This window comes from Meles meles, chromosome 1, assembly GCF_922984935.1.
Source record: "Meles meles chromosome 1, mMelMel3.1 paternal haplotype, whole genome shotgun sequence".
NCBI classification, from domain to species: Eukaryota; Metazoa; Chordata; class Mammalia; order Carnivora; family Mustelidae; genus Meles; species Meles meles.
Window position 1 is genome coordinate 215,973,601 of NC_060066.1, and position 20,182 is coordinate 215,993,782.

Here is a 20,182-nt window from a genome sequence, read left to right on the forward strand (position 1 = left end):
TTGGCAGGGACACCCTGGAGGGCAGGGGGTGCCGACCTAGCCCGCCTCGGCCTCAAGAAGAAAGGCAGGTGTTTCCCCAGGGTGACGTTGGTCATTGCCCCCAGGAGGAGCTCGGGCTTTCGTCTCTCTCTGGATTGGGAGTCGCCCCCGTCGGCACCTACCGCTGGGGGCTCTGGGCTCCTCTGAGGACACCTGGTCATCCATGGGCACGAAGCCCAAAGAGGGTTCAGCCAGGACTGTGCTCTTGGGAGGAACAGCGACCAGATTTCACTTTGGTCAGAACAGAGGCCCCCGCCGGTGACCTGGAGGAGAGGAGCCCCCAGGAGGACGGCCGTGGTTGGGGGGTGGGCACCAGCCCAGGGAGCACTTCACGGCTCCTCCCAGGACTCTTGGTTGTCAGCTGTTGGAGGAGACGGGCCTGGGGACCTAGGCCCCCCCCCGCCTCATTTCTGTGACTGGGACTGAGGGTGACCCGTGAGGACACAGTGGACCCCCAGAGGACACAGCTAAAGGGACGTGCAGGCAGCACTAACCCGGCATCTCAGGGGCGGCCAAGCCCTGGCCCGGCCTGGCCAGCAGCAGGCGGGGCGCCGGCCGGCCTGGAAGGAAAATCGGGGGCAGGCGGGTTGGGGGGACTGTGGGGGTGCGGGGTGCTCTGAGCTCACTGCTCCTTGGGGGGCTGCTGGTGGGGGGCGGGGGAGGGCTTGGGCCTGGACAGGGTGGGAAGCCCTCTGCTTCCTTTTGCCTCGAAGGAAAAGTCGGGAGGAAACCCAGCCAAGTCCAGTCCCGAGCTAATGCCCCCCCAACCCCCTCCCCGCACCCTTGCAAGGGAGCCCAGGGCTCAGGACTTCCAGACCGCTGTGCCCCAGCCCGGCCCTGCTTGGGGACAAAGCTCCCCGGGGTGGCGGGGACACGGGGAGCCGGAAACGCCGCCGTCCCTCCCCGGCCCCCGCCCCGGGCCTCTGTCCCCGCGCGAAACAAGACCACGGCTCCTTTCTTTTCAGAGACTCGAGTTCTTGGAACGCACACCCTCTTGGGTTTGCTATTTTTACCCGCCCCAGCCTTCCGGTCTCCATGGCGACGCCTCCAAACAGCAGATTCCAGGCGGCAATGACGTCACCTTTCCCCTTCCTGCCGCCCAGGCCCCCCGGGCGCCGCCACGCGGGACCCCAGCTCGCGCCCCCCGGGCGCCCCAGGCCTAGCCCCGGAGGCCGCGGTCTTGGTGGCCTCTCCTGTCCCCTGCCGGCCGGGCGGCGGGGCCTTCAGCGGCCGCCTGTCCCTCCCTGCCCACGGCTGCCGCCGGAGCCCCGTGGCGGAGGGCACAGGCCCAGGGGCGGCCCTCCCTCCCGCTCTGGGCTCCCTGCCACGCCGGCTGCCCTGTGGGAGCTGCCGCGGGCCCTAGCGGCTGGGGAGGCAGGGGCAGGCCGGCGCCAGGCCTCGCTGGCTGCCGGGGCAGCCGCCTGTCTGGCCTGGGAAGGCCCCGCGGCTCCCTCATCAGAAAGTGGGGACCGTGGCCGAGGGCCTCGGAGGTGGCTGCGGTGCCTGGAAGGCTGTGCCCGTGGGCCTGCGGTCCCCTCCCGCACCCAGTTGCCCTGTCCAGGCCTGTCGTGGGCCACGTGCTCTACACCTCGGTCCTGATCGGGCCGCTGAACTGGGGGGCTGTGGCCCGTTCTCGGGGGGCAGGTCCCCTCCAGTCCGTCGATAGGCCGTCCCTGTGACGGCCAGCCCGAGCCCGAGGTCCGTCATCAGCCCCGACACAGTCGGAGGGAGTGCGGGCTCCCCTGGGGAAACACCTGGGGGCGTAGTTTGCGCTGGGCACTTGCCGTCTCCCCAGTGGATGTGGCTGCAGTTTCCTGGCCGGCCCACCGGGTGGGAAGCACTGCCCGGGGCACCCCCTCCTGCTCAGACCAGGACTCTCTCTCCTTCCCGCTGGCGCCCCACCAGGTTGGCCGGGCCCGCCACGGGCCTACTGGGATGCGGGGGCGGCCCCCGAGCAGAGTCTGCTCCTCGCCATCACCCCAAGGGACCACAACAAAATCAGCCCTGCCCCACCCCAGCAGTCCCCCCCCCCCGAAAGCAGACCCGGGGCTCAGGCTTCAAAGAAAGGAGTGACCTAGGGCGGGCAGAGAGGGCGTCGTGGGGGTGAGCCGCCCCTGGCCTGGGCCAGCCGGGGGGTCAGGGCCACAGTCCGTCCTGCCGACATCCGGAAGGGCAACGGGGACGCCGCCGTGCTGTTAGCCTCCGTCTGCGCTCCCAGAAACGGTGTTGAAAGAAGGTGTTTTCGAGGCTCACATTCCTGTCCTCCTGCTCCATCGGAGGTACGAAGCCCCAACTCGCCCCGTCTGACGTGGGCAGGCACACTCGCAGGCCCGGGCACGAGGCTCGCAGGTGGGCGGCCCCGGCTCCGGAGCCCCACACAGACACACGGCCTGGCGTGCGGGCAGCGCCGCTGGGGGCGCAGGTGGCCCTCCGCCCCGCCCCGCCCCGGGGCCCCGCTGTCCCGCGGCTGTGGCCCAGGCCGCGGAGTTGGGGGAGGCCCTGCACGGGCCGGGGCCGGCCGCCACGCCTCCCGAGCTGGGGGTCACCCTAGCAGGAGGTGGACGAGGCTTGTCTGGGGAAACACCTGTCCCAACAGGCTCTGTCCAGACAGGACAGGAAGGGGCGCGCGGGGTCCAGGGAGCCGCTGGACAGGGAGGGCGGGAGAGCAGCCTCCACACGAACCGTGTGAGATTCGAGGATGAACAGCTCGAGGCGCCGGAACAGGTGGGGAGGGGCACCCCCAGCACCCGCAGGCCGCCCGGCCCAGGCTTCGTGCGGCCCTGCCCTTCGGCCCTTCTCCCTCGCGGTCTTTCTGTAACGGGCAGCCTCCTGGGGCTGCCGCTGCCCTCACCCTTTCCTCCCGACCCGACCATCTGGGCCCCCGCCAGGCCCCATGGGAGGCCCCCAGGCTGAGCTCTGTTCAGCCCGACGTGTTCTGCTCGAGCTGAGGTCCAGGGGCGGGGCAGGGGTGTAAGGAGGAGGGATGGGGGCCGCTTAGATGACTTTCTAAGCCTGCTGCTCACCCCCAGCTTAGCTCCCCCAGGGGAGGGGGTCTTGGGAGGCTCCTCTCTGAGCCCAAGAGGCCCCCAGCCCCACAGCCCATCACTGACAGGCTAGGGCGGAACAGCTGCCAGGTGGGCTGAACGGGAGGGAAGTTCTGCACACAGCACCGCGGCCCACTTGGCTGCTGGGAGCACTGAGGCCTGGGTGCAGAGAATCGACTCGCAGCCGCCGAGACTACTCTTCTGAACATTTTGTTCCCAGTCCTGCCCCGGGGCTGGGGGGATGGCCAAGAGGAGGGCCCTCACCTGGCCCATGCCTGCCCCTCTGGGGTCCCTGAGAAGCCCCTCCCAGCCTGCCCAGGGACCCCCGCCCACAGCCCCGCCCAGGACCTCCGAAGCTGGCCGTGCGGTGGGAGGGACGTGGGCACAGGGAGCAGGCTGCCCGGCCCGCCACCCCCAGGCCCCGCAGACACCGCAGGGAGGGTCCTGTGGCCGCAGGCCGGGCAGTGGCCTTCGCCCAGCACCTTCCACAGACCCTCCCACCTCCAGGCCAAGTGCTGCCCAGCGGCCTCTTCTCCGTGAGTAATGTTTAACTTGGAAGGGCTGCAGGGGAGAAGTTAACAAGAAGTCTGGATCGCACTCCGCTTGCCAGGAGGGGCCGCGGGAGGGAGGCCCGGAGCAAGGGCACCGCTGAGACAGAGGAGGGGGGCGGGAGGCGGGTCTGAGGCTCTCACCGCGGCGGCCCCCCTGGGAACCTGCCCTGAGAGCCGGGGCCGCCGCGGTGCCCACCCCGTGGGAGCGGGAGCTTCAGGCCAAATGCCTAGAAGACGTACCGGACATGCGGCGGAGCCCCTCCGGCCTCAGTTTCCCCTGTGGGAAACACCCTGGTCAGGAGGAGCCTTGGGCTCCAGCTCTGGGGAAGGGAGCACAGACAGGCACCCGCACACATCACAGCGCAGACACACAGACACACACAGACACACACACGGGCAAACATGCGAACACACAGCTTCTGTGGCCGTTGGGCTCCTGCAGTCCTGAGGCCTGAACACAGGAAGTGAGGATGAAGCCTGGGACGGGAGAGGGCGGGGAGGGGCTCGGGGGGGGGAGGCCGCAGCCAGGACAGGGCCCCAGGGGCTTCTGCCGGGCTGCCCTCCCTCCCGCCCTGCGGTCTCCCGGCTCCAGGCGTCCACCAGCCACACCCCAGAAGGCTGAGGGGTGTCGGGGAGGGCTCCGCTCCCAATGACCAAGGGCAGAGGCTTCTGCTCGACCCTGTGTTGGGGACAGGGCCCCTGGGTCCCCGTGGTCTGTGGGGTCTGCCTGTCTCCCTCACCAGAAGCCTGCCCTGAGCTGGGCCCAGCTCCTCGCAGCAGGCCAGAGGCCGGCCCCACCCCTCAGCCACCCCGCAAATCTCAGACGATGCACTTCCCACCAACATGCGTTTCCCCAGGGGGAGATGCACGCCTCCCCAACCCCAGAGTTTGTGCTGATTGGCTCTACCCGTGGGGGCCTGGACCTGCTGGGTGGGCCCCCAGGGCCAGGTCGGGTGGGGGACCCGCCCTCACGGAGTGACACGCGTCGAAGGAAGATGCTTGAAGGGAGCCCCTTCCCCTCAGCCTCTGTCCTTTCACTACAGACAAACTTGAACCTTCTCCTTGAGGGTTCCGGGTTCGTGACCTGTCTGGGGAGCCGGACAAAGGGCCGGACGGAATAAGGGTGTTCCCTCCGCGATGCGCGTGTGCCTCTACGTCGAAGCCTGCATCTCGGGCCCGCGGCCGCCTTCAGTAGCAGCCGGCCACGCACCTGGGGCCACGCACCTGGGGCCACGCACCTGGGGGCTGAGCCGGGGCCAAGTCGGTCTGCACATGCGCGTCCCCCAAAATTTCTATGTCGGAGCCTAACCCCCAGCTGGGGAAGTGAGGCCTGCGGGAGGGGAGCAGGTTTAAGGCGGGACTAGAGCCCTCACAGAAGGGACCCCAGAGAGCCCCTCGCCCCTTCCCCCACGTGAGGACACAGCAAGAAATCCGCCTCCTGTCACCTAGGAGAGGGTCCTCGCCAGAAGCCGACCCTGCCGGCCGCCTGGTCTCAGACTTCCAGCCTCCGCCACGTGAGAAAGACATTTCTGTGGGGCACAAGCCCCCCCAGTGTGTGGACCTCAGGGAGGACTGCCGGGCAGCGACAGGACTCCAGGGCCTCTCTTTGTCCCCGCGGGGGTCCTGGGGCCGAGAGCCCTGGCAGACCAGGACCTCGGCGGCATCCTCCCTGTCCACTTGGCTTGGGGGCTCTTTCCTGGTTCCGCCCATCCCCCAAAGCCAGATGCTCCCTCGGTGGAGAGGAGAAGCTGCTCCCCGAGGGGCACTGACCGTCCCAATGCACCTCCCAGCGGGGGGCAGCCCCTCAAGATGGAGACTGTGGGGGCCTGAATTAGTTCAGCTCCTTTCAGGGTCTTCTTGGGCTGCAGCCTGCAGCCTGAGCCAGGACAGGCCTGCAAGGGGGGGGGGGGGCTGCTGCCCCCAGGGCTGGGGTTGCGGGAGGGTCGCCGGCCACATGTGTGGGCTGCGAGCCAGTGGGCCCCGGGCAACTGGGGCTGCTGGGTGTCAGCCTCGGGAGGCAGACCGCAGCGGACGGGGGGCGGCCAGCTGGGCCTGGGCGCAGATCCTGGGCAGGACAGTCATTCCATAAGGGTCCGGGGGGTTGGCAGGGGGACCTCCGAGGCTCAGGAGTCCCCAAACAGGAGGAATGAGCCTCGTGGTCTGCCCAGCCTTGGGCTGGGTCTCCTGGGTGCCCGCAGCGCACTTGGCTTGACGCTGTGCCCTCAATCCCTCCTGTGCAAGGCCCCGGGCTGCCACGGAGTCAGCGAGACCTGGAGCCTGGGCGGCCGTGGGGGAGGGCTGGGTTCAGTGCCGGCTCTGTGCTCATGGCCTTGCGGTCCGGGACACAGGGACAGAGGGCTCCGGGCCCCGGCAGGCCCGTCTGTAAACGCGGTGGAACAGTAGCCCCTCCGTTGCCTTGCGGGGCTGGATGTGGCAAATGGGCTGGCCCCGATGTGCGCGTGGCCTGAGGGCCAGGGCGGGCTGGGCAGAGGGGGGAGGGGAAGCAGCTCGCAGAGGAGGGGCCCAGCCCCGGATCGGAGGTGGGCTCCCATCCACCGGGCAGGGCTCTGAGAAAGCAGGGACCTGTCCCCACCTCCACTCCAGGCAAGGCGTAGGGCCACTGGCCCCACCACTGGGAGGCCAGGGGCTGCTCAGATCCCAGCTGCCCACCATCCGCTCCCTGAAGGGGTGGACTGGGTGGGACCAAGCCCGCCCCGCGAGGGTGACCCCATGTGTGGCGGTGGCTGGGACCCCCGACTCAGCTGCCCTGGCCTGGGTGGGATGACCGACAGCAGAGACCTGAGGCGGGCTGCGGGCGAGCGGAGTCGGGGAACGGAAGCCAGCATTCCCCGTGGGGAAAAGGGGAGGCCACGGAGGAGGAGCGGGGCGGCCTCCATGGTTCCTTCAGTCCTTCCAGCTCTGACTGGGGCTGGGGACAGGGCTCCGGGCAGCGGAGGGGGCTGCCCGGTATGCGCAGGAACAACCCACACGTGTCCCGTGTTCCAGACCGCAGGGCCCTTCTCCCCTACCCGTGCCCGGCGTTGCTCACATTGGCATCCACCCCTGACCTCCTCCGGAGTGGCCGGATGGGCCTGAAGGTGCCTCGGACTGAGGGGCTGGTCGACTCTCTGGGCTGCTGCTCTGGCCAGGACCCCTCGGCCATGCGGCTGTGGCTCAGGGGCTGGAGAGAGGGGGCAGGGAGGGGGACGACTGGCCGCAGGACGGAGGGCAGGCCCATCTCGGTGGCCCGAGGGGGCTTGGGGTGGCTGCCTGCCTGGGTGCTGAGCCCCGGCTTGGGCTCCCACTGGCCACACATCCCCTGCGGGCCTCAGACGGGATCCTCGGGGGGCCGGGTTGCCTTTGAGTCCGAGGGCTGGGCAGCAGAGGCAGGAGAAGCCCAGCAGGTGGGTGGGCCCTGGGGGAGGTCCCAGCTCCTCCTGCCTCCTGGAGGGTGAAGCCACGGGTCTCGGGGCAGAACACCAGCTTCCTGCCCCAAACCCGGCAAGTGGAAAGGGGAGACACAGACCCTCTGCTGGGACTGGTGTCCCTCACTGGCTTACAGGCTGATGACCCTATGACCCCTGGTTGCAGCCTGGCCCTCTGGTCGGCCAAAGGGTCCCAGTAAGACTCGGATTATGAAATAACTTTAGGTCCATAACTCCTGGGGAGGGTAAGAGAGAAGCTGCTCTGCTGGCCTGTGCCCCGCCCCCGTCCCCAAAGACCTCTACCTGTCATTGCCAGGGAGGTCAAAGAGCCATCCTCTGACCCCCGCCCCAGCCTCTGTGTCCCCACACAGGGCCCTTAAACAGAGAAGAGGGCAGAACAAGAGGGTTAGGGTTAGGGGAAGAAAGGAAGGAGGGGAGAACAAGGGGAAAGGGCCGGGGGTCGGGGAGGAGAAGAAGAGAAGTGGGAGGAGGGAGACAGAGGGGAAAGGAGAAGAGAGGGGTGAGGGAGGAGGGAAAGGAGGGAGAGGAGGACAGAGAGGGGAGGAGGGGAGGGAACAGGAGGAAGGGAAGGGGAGGAGCAGGGAGAATGAGGAGGGAGAGGCCGGGAGGAGGGAAGGCCAGGGCCCAGGAGCTCCTCCAACAGAGACAGAGACGGGCCCCTGCACCGTGGGCCACACCAGGGTTGCAGGCAGCCACGCACACCTCCAGGGGAGGAGATGGGGGCTTCCCAGGTCCCAGCTCTCCCACACAGACATGGGGTGACACAGCCCGACAGCCCGGGCTCCTGGTGGCCGTGGTCCCGGTCTGGGGCCCGGAAGGCACAGGGACCTGCTGGCACCTCAGGAAGTGGAGGCCCCGCAGCAGGCAGCCGATGGGGAGAGCCGCTCCCCTTAGAGCCGAAGCCAGGCTCTCCGGGAGAGCTCCGGCCGGGATCGCCCGTCCTGGGCCCTTCCCGGGAAACACGTGGGTTGGAAGCTGAGCCGGCTCTGCTCTGCGGGGTTGGCAGGACCCAGGGAGGGGGGAACGAGAGAAGGGGGGTTCGGGCTGCCCAGCTGCCCGCAGCCGCCCAGACTGTCCTTGGTGCTGGCAGCCAGGAGAGCATCCCGGGCCTGCGGCACGAGAGCCGGGAACCGGCTGCCTGATACCACAGGACCTCTCCAGAGGCCACAAGTCCAAACCGAGGGTGCGGGAGGGGCGGGGCTCCCTCGGAAGGCCCTGGGAGGGTCTTCCCGGCCCCCTCCGGCTTTCTGGGCTCCGGGCTGCCCGGCTCCCGCCCGGCCTCTGTGTGTCCGTGGCTGTGCGTGCCAGCCCCCCTCTTCTCACCAGGACACCAGTCCGACTGGATGGCGGGCCCACCCGGACCCAGCGCCGCCTCGTCGTAACCAGATTCCATCTGCAAAAACCTGGCTTCCTAACTGGGTCGCACTCACAGGTTCCCAGCAGACACGGAATTTCACCCAACGCTGTTTAAGCCCCAGTACCCCCAAAGCTTGGTCTCTGCCTGACTTGCACTCCCCGCACCCCGGGTCACCCTTAGGACTGTCTGGCTGCTTCAGTCTGGGTCCCTCTGCGTTGGTCCCCCGAGGTTCTGGGGATGCTCTGGGCGTAGAGTGTGGGCTCCCCGTCCTGGGAAGGCACACCGCACCCCCAGCCTCCAGTTCCCACTCAAAACCCAGGAGCACCCAGCACATGGAGGGAGGCCTCGTGGAGGAGCTTCGGCGGGGCCAGGGGAGCTTCTCCGCGGAAGGGATGCCAGAGCAGAGCCCCATGCCCAGCAGGATCCACAGCCTGCAGGCCACAGGGAGGGCGGAAGCCTGAGCTGCCGACTTCGACCAGGACAGAGAAAGGACCAGTGTGACCGGCTGGAGGGCAGCAGCCGAGGAGGGAGTGGATAGCGGGGCAGGCGGGGACCTCGCGGCCAGCCCCGAGAGGACCGCTGGGCGAGCGGCTGTCGGGGGAGAGGCGGCGGCCGGGATGGGGTGTGGAGACGGGGCCGCCGTCCCTCCTGGGCCGACTCCCCAGCTGTTCCTTGGCTGTGGGGCTCTTGGGGCGGCGGCTGGAGGCGGTGCCAGCCCAGGGCTCGAGCCCAGTGAGCTCTGGTGGGGCTCGGCCGCGGATGCCCACCCCCCCGTGGCGAGGCGATGCCTTGAGGAAGCTGCGGCCTCTGGTTCCCGAACCGCTGAGTGGGCCCCACCCCCCAGCCCCATGGGTCCTGCCACACTTCCCAGGCAACCACTTCCATCCAGCCTGACTGCCTGGCCCTCCACACCCCCGCCAAGGCTGCTGCCTGGCACACCCTGGCTGGCGGGTGCGGCCCAGGGTCGCCCGCCGGCTAGACTCGTCCAGAGGCCTGGCTCTGGGGAGGAGGCAGCCCAGCGTCTGAGGCTGTCCTCACCTGGTGAGCAAGCGCAGCGGGGCCAGGCTGAGGGCCACACAGCCCCGGCGGTGGCAGCCCCCCCCCCACTGCCGTGAGCACACACACCGCCTGCGGCTGGTGTCACCTAGAAGCTGGAAGGCCACCCTGCTGTCCGGGGCTTCCCAGGTCACGCCGGCCGGCTTCAGTCCCCATCTGTCCGTCCTCGCCATCTTGACCCCATCTGCACAGTGGCCTGATGGCTGACCCAGACCCCCCCAATTCCAAGGAGGGTGTGGAGAAGCTACGTGGGGCTCAGACCACTGCAGCTGGCTCCAGGCCAGGATCAGGCTGACGGGTCTGCCCTGGCTCAAGCCCTGCTGGGAAGCAGAAGCGGCTGGGGGGCACCTGCTGGGCTCCTGGGGCCAGCACTGGCCAAAGGAGCAGCACCCCGTTCCCGCCCTGGCTCTGAGAGCACCGCGAGCCCAGACATTTGCTCCTTGGGTGGAAGGTGCCGGGCTTGGACAGGCCCCTGACCAGCTGGCCACACACGTCCAGGCCTGGAATGGGCACCTGGGCGGGGAGGGGGTCTAGGTCACCACCCACAGATTCCTCCCGTCCCCGTGGACAAAGCCGGGGAGCGGAGAGCGGGCTGCAGGGCGGGCATCCCCACCCTGGCCCCCGGAGCACTTGCTGCTCTGCCCATGGGGCCTGGCTGAAATGGTCGCTGCAAACAGGAGTTCGGGCTCAGCCGCAGTCCCAATCCGAAGTTACTCTCCAGGGAAGCCCCACTCAGCAGGCTCAGCCTTTCCAGCCCGCTCAACCGGTCAGCCTCCAGCGTCTTGCCGGTGACGCGGGGACAGCTGCAGCAAGGTGGGTCTGTCCACACTCCGCTCTGCTCCAGAACGCCCCAGGGCGGGCAGGGGCCTGAGCAGCTGGGGGGGGGGGGCGCGGGCGGGGCTTCCTAACGGCTCCCCCCAGCCCGGTGCTCCGTGGAAGTGCCCCAGGCCCTGGGTCCAGCCCGGATAGGGGAGCTAATCCCCAGCAGCTGGATGAAACCAGAGAGGAGAAGCCCCCCAGAAGGACAGCTTGTACGCGGGGCTCTGGCGCGGCTGCCCCCAGAAGACTAGGCCCTGAGGGCCTCTGTTCTGCCAGTGAGTGCAGGCCTGGCCTGGGGGTCCCAGCTTCGCCCTTGGCCATCAAGGGCAAACGAGGACCCCCAGGCTGGCTTAGGGCAAGGAGCAGGGCGCCCCTCCCCCCGTGCCACAGGCTGCAGCCAGGCTCCTTCAGGCCAGCCCTGACGTGGGGCACCTGCTTTCAGGCCCGGGCCCTCATCCGTGGCCCATCTGAGACCCTCCGTGCTGATGCCTGCTCCGCCCTTCTCAGTCGGGTAGTGGGGCCGTGCGAGGCCTGTAGAGAAGGGGACGGGAAGGGGCAGGAGCGGTTGGGACTCTGAAGACCCCAGTGTCCGTCTCCAGGAGCCCCGTTCAGGAGCAGCAGCTGTTCGCGCCAATGTCCCCACGCGCCTTCCCAGCATGGCCGGGGAGCAGAGTGCCCGCTGACTCTCTGAGGCCCGGCTGTGCCTTCCTGCCTCTGGGTGTCCCCATGGGCCAGACTACGGACGCGCGGTGGCACCCCCGCTAAGGCTTTGAAGCTGCCAAAGCTGAAGCCAGGCCATGGGCCCCTGTCTGGGAGCCGCTGACACAAGCTGTTTGGTGGTCCTGGGTCCGCCGGACACCCGCACCGAGCCCCACCTGGGAGCCCTCACATCTGGGGTGCCCTATCCTGGGAGCAGGCCCGGCTGCAGGCCACCTCCTTCAGGGGCTCCCGGGACAACCCCGCGTGGTGACTCTGCTCGTTTATGCACACGGGGCCTGTTTCCAGTTGGTCAGGATCAAGGTCTCCTTCCCCTGGAGGCCTCCAGGGTCCAGAACAATCCTTAATGTAGGGAGATATTCAGGGAGTGTTTGGTGAACGAGCCCGTCCCCATTGTGGAGGTCTGCACTGGCCACTGGATGAAGGGTGACCTCAGTGCCACGGAGAACGACATTGACTCAGGGATGGTGGGCCCTTGGACTGGATCGTGCAGTGGCGGTGGGTGGCGGTAGGGGGGGGGGTCGTTCCCAAGACCTGGGACTAGAGGAGGGCAGGACGGCAGCTTGCGGAGGGGCGAAGGTGAGGAGGTTGGGTCAGTGCTATGGGATCCCCTGAGGAGGGGGGTGCAGAGCCCCAAAGCTGCTGGGATTGGGGAGAGCCGAGGGGTCCCAGCACCCCGAGTGACATCTGCTTGTCAATGGAGGGGAGTCCCCGCCACCCAGCTCCCTGCACACGGCAGCCCTGTGAGGGTGGGGGGTCACCTTGGGGCCCACCAGGCAGGGCTCTGCAGGAGCAGAAGCGACGGAGGGTGCCCTGGGCGTCTGCTGCCACCAAGTGGTAGATCGAGTGGTGGCCGGACGGAGCACCTGGGCCCCGAGTCTCCGGGAATCCCCTCCCAGGCCCGGAACAGGAGGACCCCTGCCACCGGCCCCTGGCCCAGGACGCCGCCTTGGCGGGCCACCCGGAACTCGATGCCTCTCTTGTCTTTTCCTTAACTCCGAGAACCAAGTTCCTCCCGTTAGAGGGAAACACAACGGTCCTGAGAAGGGCAGGCCGAGCCCCCTTGGACGGAGCGGGAAACCGGAGCCGGGAGCTGTGCGGTGCCGCGGAGGCGGCGGAGCCGCGGGGCAGGGGTCTCCAGCCGAGGGCAGAAGGGGAAGGGTCCCGCGACCTGGCTCCACGCCCAGTTCCTCCTCCCAAGACTCCGCGCACCCCAAGCCTCCAGACAACAGCAGGAGACGGTCCCCCCGCAAGTCTGCCTCAGCCCCCGCGGGCGCCCGGCCTTCCCCACCTCAGTCCCACCTCCGGTGCAGGAAGGAACGGCGGCCTCCGTCCCCTCCACGGTGGAGGTCAGGACACCTGCCCCTCCGACAGCGTCCCCAAAGGGGGGCCGCCTCACCGCCCCAGGAGGGGGCTGCGGGGTGGGGCGGGGGTCCAGGGGCGGTGGCCAGTGCTGACACGGGAGGGGGCGGGGCGCGCGGGGAGGGGCGGGTCCAGGTCCACCGCGTACTTCAGACGGGTGTTTGGCGCGGGGGGCGGGGTCCCTGGCGGGGCGCGGCGGTGGGGGGGGGGGGAGGCTGTGTGGGGGGCGGGGCGAAGGGCTCTGCGGGGGGCGGGGCGGGGGTGGGGAAGACTTGAGGGGGCGGGGTCCCCGTCGGGGGGCGGGGCGGGGGCGGGGAAGGCTGGGCGGGGGGCGGGGTCCCCGTCGGGGGGCGGGGCGGGGGCGGTGGAAAGGCTGTGCGGGGGTGGGGAAGTCTGGGCGGGGGGCGGGGTCCCCGTCGGGGGGCGGGGCGGGGCCGGGGGGAAGGCTGTCGGGGGCGGGGTCCGCCCCGGGCCTCTCACTTCCGTCCGACGCGCGGCTGGGAGCGGATGGAGGCGGCGCGGAGGCCGCGGCCCGGGCTGCGCCGCCGGAGGCCGTCCTCGGGGGCGGGGTGAGGCCGGAGGCCGGGGGGAGAGAAGGGTGGGGGTGGGGTGGCGGGGGTGGGAGAGGAGGCCCGAGTTCCCCCGCCGCTCTGGGGCCCGGAGCCGCGCATCCACGTGTTTCCCGGAACCCGACTCGGTTGCGCGCCCGCCCGCCCCCTCGGGGTTGTCCCCCCCCACCCCTCTCCCCCCGCGGGGCCCCCGCTGACTGCCCCCCGCACCCCCAGCGGCCGCGGGGGGCCCCTCCCGGGGGACGGCGGCGAGTGCGCGCGGCCCTGGGCCGAGCTGCTGCGCGCCGCGAGCGCCGATCTGAGCCCCGACGGAGAGCTGCCGCCGCTGCCCGCCTTCCCCGGCCCGGTGCGTGGCGGGGCCCCGGGGCGGCCGGGAGTGGAAGGGGGCGGGGCCCTGGCCGGGGAGGCGCCGGTGACGCGGCCCGACGACCCCGTTCGGCAGGAGCCCGGCGGCGGCCCGGAGCGCCGCGCGCCCCCCGAGGTGTTCACCGTGGGAGCCCGCACCTTTTCCTGGACGCCCTTCCCGCCGGCCCCGAGGGGAGGCGGGGGCCCAGGACGATCCCACCGCGTGCTCCTTGGGGCCCCGGGACGCTCGGGGTCCCCGCAGCGATGCCCCACGCCGGAGCCCCGCGGGACCCCCGGCGCCCGGGAGCAGCTGTGGGAGACCGCGCCGACCTTGCGGAGCTGCCCCATGTGCCAGGCCGACTTCGCCGCCGGGTGAGTGCGCCCGGACCTCGGTTCCCTCCTCTGAGCGCAGCCACTGACCCCGTTCGCCAGACGGCGCGGGTGTACAGGTCGGCCGGTCCCCCCTCGCTCGTCCCTTGGAGCCCCCGGGCCAGGCTGCAGTCTCCCCGGAGCCGACTCTGCAGCAGGAGGGCAGGGAGCCCCACGTCTGAGTCTCAGGGACCCTGGTGGTAGCGGCCATCCCCAGGCTGAGGCCGCCTCCAGGGCCCCTCTGGGGCTTCAGGTCACCAAGCAGATCCTGTGTAAAGCATCCCACCTGCATTTTCATAGGGGGTGGGTTTTTAAAATGAGGACCTTGTGTGTCTGCCGGTGCTGTTTTACCTGAAGAACTTGGTGTACGTCTTTATGTTCTTTTTGTGTTTTGAAGATGCATTTATTTTACGGAGAGAAGGAGTGCACACGATTGGGGAGGGGGGCAGGGGGAGAGGGACCAGGCAGGTCCCCTGCTGAGTGCGGAGCATCCCTCGACTCCGAGATCCTGCGCTGAGCCAAAGCCGAAAGTCAGGCTCTTAACTAACCGAGCAACCCAGGAGTCCGTCTTCGTATCCCTTTTTAAGCGAGGGGGGTGGAGTCAGTGTTGCTGAGCTGTTAAACCCAGAGCGTCCAGCTCGTGGGCCACATGGCACACAGCTAGGGATGCCGGTGTGGGGGTCACGGGTGCGGGTGTAGCGAGCGGACGGCAGTTTTCAGTAAGTGGGCCAGCTGCAAGTGTCCTGTGGCGGGGAGGTGGCGTGCAGGTCACAGGCTGCCTCCCTGGTGGGTCCGGAAGCAGACACCGGCCGGCCGGGGAGGGCGACCCAGCTGACCGCAAAGCAGACGCCGAGGAGCCGAGGCTTGGGGAAGCGCACGACGCGCTCACGCGGGTCTTTAGGTGCTGCTTTTTACCGGAGACGTGACGCCCGGGCTGGAGCCCGCACTGCTGCTGCGGAGCTTTGAAAGCCCGGTGTTGGGGTGCGCCCAGTGCCCCCGTGCTTTTCTCCTTGTGCCCCACACAGCCCAGGGCTGGGGAGGCGGGAGCGGGCTGGTTTGGGCGAGATGGTGGCTGGCCTGGACGGGGACAGCGTGTGGGTGAAGCCCCAGCAGGCGGAGCCACAGGCCGGGCCTGGAGGACGTGGCTCAGTGGCCCACGGGCGCACCAGGATATTTGCAAAACGTTCCCAGACCCAGAGGCTCCCTGCGCCGCCCCCCGCGCGTACCCGAGTTTTGGGATGGATGTGAATCGTGAGCCCCGCTGGCCGGTTCCGAGAGCGCTCTTTAAAAGTAGCGGTTTTCCTGCTTCACCCTAGTCCAGGAGACCCGGGGCCAGAGGGGGCCAGTGCGGGCTCTAGAGGGAAATTTGTTTTCTTGGCAGAAGCTCTCACGGTGCCCCCTTTTCCTCCTCTTCTGGATGGGCGTGTCCTGGGAATGCTGGCATTTCTGCCCAGTGCAAAAAAAGATTCCCGACGACAGACTTCAGAGAGAAAAAAGTTCCTGTCTTGAGTTTTTTAAGCAGTTCAGTTAAGGCTTGGCAGAGTGCCTCATTGTCCTCCGAACTGTCGGTGCCGTGGGGTCCAGGCTGCGGCGTGTCTGGATCCACTTGTAGCATGTTCTTCGGCGTGTCTGCACGGGATTGGGTGCTGGGACCACACACCCCTCGGGTCCTCACAGTGACTGGGGAGACTGGGGGGACACGGGTCGTTGCAAACAAAGGTGTGGCCCTTGGTGGGATGCTCGGGTCATGATCTCACGGTTCTGGGATCGAGTCCCGCATCGGGCTCTCTGCTCAGCGGGGAGCCTGCTTCCTCCTCTCTCTTTGCGTGTCTCTCTGCCTACTTGTGATCTCTGTCTGTCACATAAATAAAATCTTTAAAAGAAAAATATTTATTTACTAGAGACAGCAAGAGAGGGAACACAAGCAGGGGGAGTGGGAGAGGGAGAAGCAGGCTCCCCACTGAGCGGGGAGCCTGACTCGGGGCTCAGTCCCAGGACCCCAGGATCATGACCTGACCTGAAGGTAGAAGCATACACTAAGTGCCCCTAAAAAAAACGTTTTAAAGTAAACTCTACACCCAAGCTGGTTCTTGAACTCATGACCCCAGGGTCCAGAGTCATGCTCTACTGACAGCCAGCCGGGCGCCCCACGCGGGACGCGTGCAAGCCAGAGACGGAAGCCGCGCTCAGCCCTTCAGACGGGCGGCGGGGCGACTGGTGACCTGCTGGCTTCTGGTGGCATGTGTGCTTTGGGGACACGGTGCTGTGGGACGCGCCCACCGTCAGCGCCCACCGTCATCGTCAAAGGGGGTGAGACCCCGCGCCCTGGAGAGCGGCTTGCTGCTGCGGTCACAGCTTCTGTGGGCTCCCTGATGCCTGCAAGCCACGGGGGCGGCTGGGGAGACAGATCCCCACGGGCCACTTGACGTGGGGCTGGGGAAGCCGGAAGCTGAGTCGCGTCCCGCGTGTGCGAGGACCTGGCATCGAACCGGTGCCGAGCCCCGCGGGCCGCCGTCCGGTCCCGTCAGGAGAGGCTCTCGGGCTGGTCTCCTGTCCTGCGGTCCGCGCACCGGGCTTCCGTGCGACGGTGAGGCGGGCCCGTCTCGGGGCAAGCTGTGGTGGGAACAGGCTGCCAAGACCAGGTTCTCTTAGTAGGGGGGTCTGGAGGGTCCCAGAGGCCCCCCCCCGCCCCGAGGGATGCTCCCTGGAAACTGCAGACGAGATGACCTGTTCAGCCCTTAGACTCTCGTGGCAGCTTTGAGGGCGCGCAGCGGCCCAGCTACTTGGGAGCACGCGGACCAGCCCTGGCGTCTGAAAGGGCAGCTAGTGGCCACCAGCAGGGGCCCAGGCGCCCGGAGCAGCGGGGGAAGAGGCGGCGGTGTGGCCCGCGCTGTCCGCAGTGATGCTCCGGGGACGGGCCCTTCCGCTCTGGCCAGTGAACGTGGCCAGCTGACCAGGATGGCTCTAGACGGGCGGAGGAAAGGTCGTGTCTGCGGGTGGGGAGACACCGTCTGGGCAGACCACCTGCGAGGTCACAGCACAGAGGCGTCTCAGAGGGTCCCGTGGGAACCGCAGCGACTGGGGGGGGTCTGCTCTGCCAGCTGCAGAGACCCGGGGTGCCCACCCCGGAATAGCCGCGGGGGCAGGACTGGTGTCCACTCCGTAGGGTGCCGCTGGGGCTCCGGCCACTGTGACACGTGCCCGGTCTGGGGCAGAGGCCGTGGGGGACGTTTAAGTCCCAGTGCGAGGTGGGTGACCACCCACGCTGCCGAACCCCGGGGGTACAGGGAGGCTGGGCCCGCCGGGAGCATTGGGGTAGGGGCTGAGGGCAGGCCAGCTGCCGGGCGGACACGAGGAGCGTTGCTGGTCACTGCCGGTGGGCTCGGCCTCTCTGCGGAGGGTGTCCCCCAGCAGCCTGCTGAGCACCCCAGCCCTGCCGCTCTGGGGCACAGGCCAAAGCTGCCCCTCCACGGTTCTCAAGCACACTGGAGACAGTCCTGCCTGGCCCGCCCTCCTTGGTGGGGTCCGACGAGACCAGGGATGGAAAGTGCTCTGTGCCATGAATCTAGACCCTGCCCCACACCGCGCTGGACACCGAGAGGCCTCAGTGCCCCCAGAGTTGTAGGATGACAGCCCAGGGTCACCAAACCGCATCCCTAAGGGGGCTTGGTCTCCCCACGTCAAGAAAACACAATCTCAGACCTGAGCTGCACGGCCCCTTCCCCCCACTTCTTGTCCCTGCCTCTCGGGACGGACCCTGGTCATGTTCCTGGGGCCCCAGTCTTCGTGCTTTTCCTTTTTGGGGTGCCATGTGGGGTGGTTTTTGTAGGTGAGGACGTGACTCTCTTACAGAGCCCCAGCCGTGGGCAGGCTGGGGACCGAGAAAGAGCCACCCTCGACCGTGAGGCCTGGCCAGGGAGCCACCAGGTGGGCTTTCGGGCCCCAGGACAAGCAGCTCGCTGGGAGCCGTGAGGTTGTCAAGCCGACTGGGCTCCCGAAGGCCCCAGGAGGCCCAAGCAGACACGGGGCACCCCTCCCCCCAGCCTCAGACGTGGGCACCTGGGTGAGCCTTGAGAACGTGTCCCCGGATGGGGACATTTGACCGGTTCGTGTGGCTGCCCCTGGACCTCCCCCCTCCCCCAGTTTTGACTGGCTACGGGGACCGTCATGGGGTTCTCTCCGGCTGACCTTTGGTGTGGTGGTCCCACCAGGGGAGGGCAGGAGCCTGTGGCGGGTGCCCTGGTGAGGCGGCTTGGGGTCAGCCGTTCCCTGCGTGTGGATGACCGTCTCCTCCCTCTCGCAGTCTGGACGTCGATCGCCACCTTGCTCAGTGCCTGGCGGACAGCGCAGACGACGTGGTGTGGTGAACCGACGTCCCGCCAGCCCAGAGCCGGTGCAGAGGCCCAGGCCCTCGGCCGGAACCAGGTCCTCCGCCCTGAAAGCCGCGTATTAAAAGTGTGGACTCTGGCGTGTGTGTGTGTCGGGACTGACACGCGGGCTCCTGTTTCTGGCCTCGCCGAGCAGCGTGCTCCTGCCGTCAGAAGCGGACAGAGGCGCGGCGGAGGGACCCCAGCGTGGGGAGGAGCCCAGTCTGCCGAGCGGAACCGGCCGCGGCCGCAGCAGCTGCACGGCGGGGTCGCTCGTCCTCCCGCCTCCGCACACCCCGCTCGCCCCCGCTTCACCTCCCCATGAACCGCGCGTTCCGCGGTGCCGCCGCCTGGGCCCAAGACCCCTCACCCCTGGGCAGGCAGGGGCTTAGGGGAGGGCCCAGGCCAGCGTGCTGGAACACTCCACGCCGGCCAGGCGGTGTTTGTGCTTCCAGGGCAAGTGGAAGATGGGGCACAAGAGCGTCTGGAGGTCAGTGTTCCTTCCCGTGCCGATGGCCCGCGGGTTGTGGGAGAGCTGGGCTCGCGTGCCCTCCACGGTGGCCGCAGAGCGGTGGCGGTAGGGGGCAGGTCACCGGCCGAGCGGAGACCGCGGAGGGAACTGCGTGTAACGAGGGCAGAGTGCCAGTCTGCGGACCACATGCTGCGTGACCCCTGCGTAGGGGCTTCCGGAAGCAGCACAGCCGGAGAGGGCCCAGCGGTCGCCAGACGGCGGGCAGGACGTGCAGGCGGCGAGGCTCCGCGGCGCGGTCTGCACTCCGGACACGTGTCCTCCCGCCCAGACCTGCGCTGCGCCCCCAAGGCGTGAACCCGGCACCCTGGGATGAGGACGGGTCTGTGTGGTCCGTCACACGTGGCCCCTCGGAGGGAGGGTGGCGGTGGGGGCAGGGGAACGTGGGAAAGCCCTGCAGGTGCCCCGCAATTCTGATGCGAAGCTAAAACCTAGTTTTTTAAAAACACCTTCCAAAACTGCTGCTCCCGAGAAACACCGACTTTTTTAAAAGATTTTATTTATCTGACAGATCATCAGTGGGCAGAGAGAGAGGAGGAAGCAGGCTCCCCACTGAGCAGTGAGCCTGATGCGGGACTCGATCCCAGGACCCTGAGATCATGACCTGAGCCAAAGGCAGAGCTTTTAACCCACTGAGCCTCCTAGGCGCCCCAAACACCTACTTTTATAAGAAATAATAGTGTGTGCGTTCCCTGGTCTTCAGCAGACGTAGGACCCGAGCTCCGGCTGCGGAAGGAAGACCACCGGCGACAGGTGCGCCCACCAACGGCAGGCCGCCACGGCCACAGCGTCTCCATCCGCGGACCATCCCGACCACCCGGGCCACTCGCGGATGTTGGGGCTGCTGCTCCCAACCCCCCGTGGTGCTGCCTTCGCCGCCTTCTACGGCAGGGGGCTGCGCCCCCCCCACGCACATGTCTATGCGGGAGCCACCGTTTGGTTCCATTGCTGCAGATCTGGGGCCCCTCCTGCCGGGACAGACACTGACATTGTGCCCAGTGTAGCAAAATGACGCCATCGGGAGGAAGAGGGGGCTCCCAGCTCGCTGTCCCGTGTGACCCCGCCCGTCCTAGGGCTCTGCCCCCCAGCCCCGACTGACCGCCTGTGAGCCCCAGGAGTTGGCTCTCAGGATCTGCTCTGGGGTCCCTCAGTTCGGCCTTTGGAGACAAGTCTTGGCTGTAGTTGAAGTGCTGGGTGAGACGCGTCCCCGTGCTGTAGGAAGGCTACCCTGCAACGGGGGGGGGGGATGTCCAGAGACCTCGGGCGGCCTGGGGTCGGGGGTCCCGCCCTGAGTGTGAGAGGCGGCTCCTTGCTGGACTCGGGGGGGCGGTGCTTCATTTCCACCTTCCAAACCACCAGCCACATGGCGGAGACCGCCGGGAGGGTGTGCGGGGACACGGGGTCCTGAGGCGGTGAGGAGACCCTCCCGCGCTGCCCACGGCTCCAGCCACACTTCATGGGGTAGAGACTTTGAGAGCCCTGGGGCGCGCTCTCCTTCAGCACACCTTCCGGAAGGCGCTCACCCGAGGAGGGTGACGAGGGACACTGGCCGCGGGAAGCACGACGTCAGGGATGTGCGGGTGTTCGTGCGTCTCCAGATTCACTGCTAAGG

General features: G+C 68.3%; 1 protein-coding gene across 1 annotated transcript; it reads left to right on the forward strand.

Annotated features, from left to right (window-relative positions):
• Window positions 1–12,855: 12,855 nt before the first annotated feature.
• FAAP20 (FA core complex associated protein 20) lies at window positions 12,856–18,142 on the forward strand. Its single transcript, XM_046021035.1, has 4 exons — window positions 12,856–12,960; window positions 13,177–13,306; window positions 13,403–13,677; window positions 17,978–18,142. Exons 1-4 carry the CDS (start codon window positions 12,899–12,901, stop codon window positions 18,039–18,041), a joined length of 531 nt encoding a protein of 176 aa, XP_045876991.1. The 5' UTR covers window positions 12,856–12,898; the 3' UTR covers window positions 18,042–18,142.
• The last annotated feature ends 2,040 nt before the right edge of the window (window positions 18,143–20,182 follow it).

What these genes read in the sequence shown, in the direction of transcription:
- FAAP20 (XM_046021035.1), top strand. Translation starts at nt 12,899, where the DNA reads ATGGAGGCGGCGCGGAGGCCGCGGCCCGGGCTGCGCCGCCGGAGGCCG. An exon ending in TGCCCGCCTTCCCCGGCCCG is followed by an intron (nt 13,307 to 13,402) that starts GTGCGTGGCGGG and finishes CCCGTTCGGCAG; the next exon opens with GAGCCCGGCGGCGGCCCGGA. An exon ending in CAGGCCGACTTCGCCGCCGG is followed by an intron (nt 13,678 to 17,977) that starts GTGAGTGCGCCC and finishes TCCCTCTCGCAG; the next exon opens with TCTGGACGTCGATCGCCACC.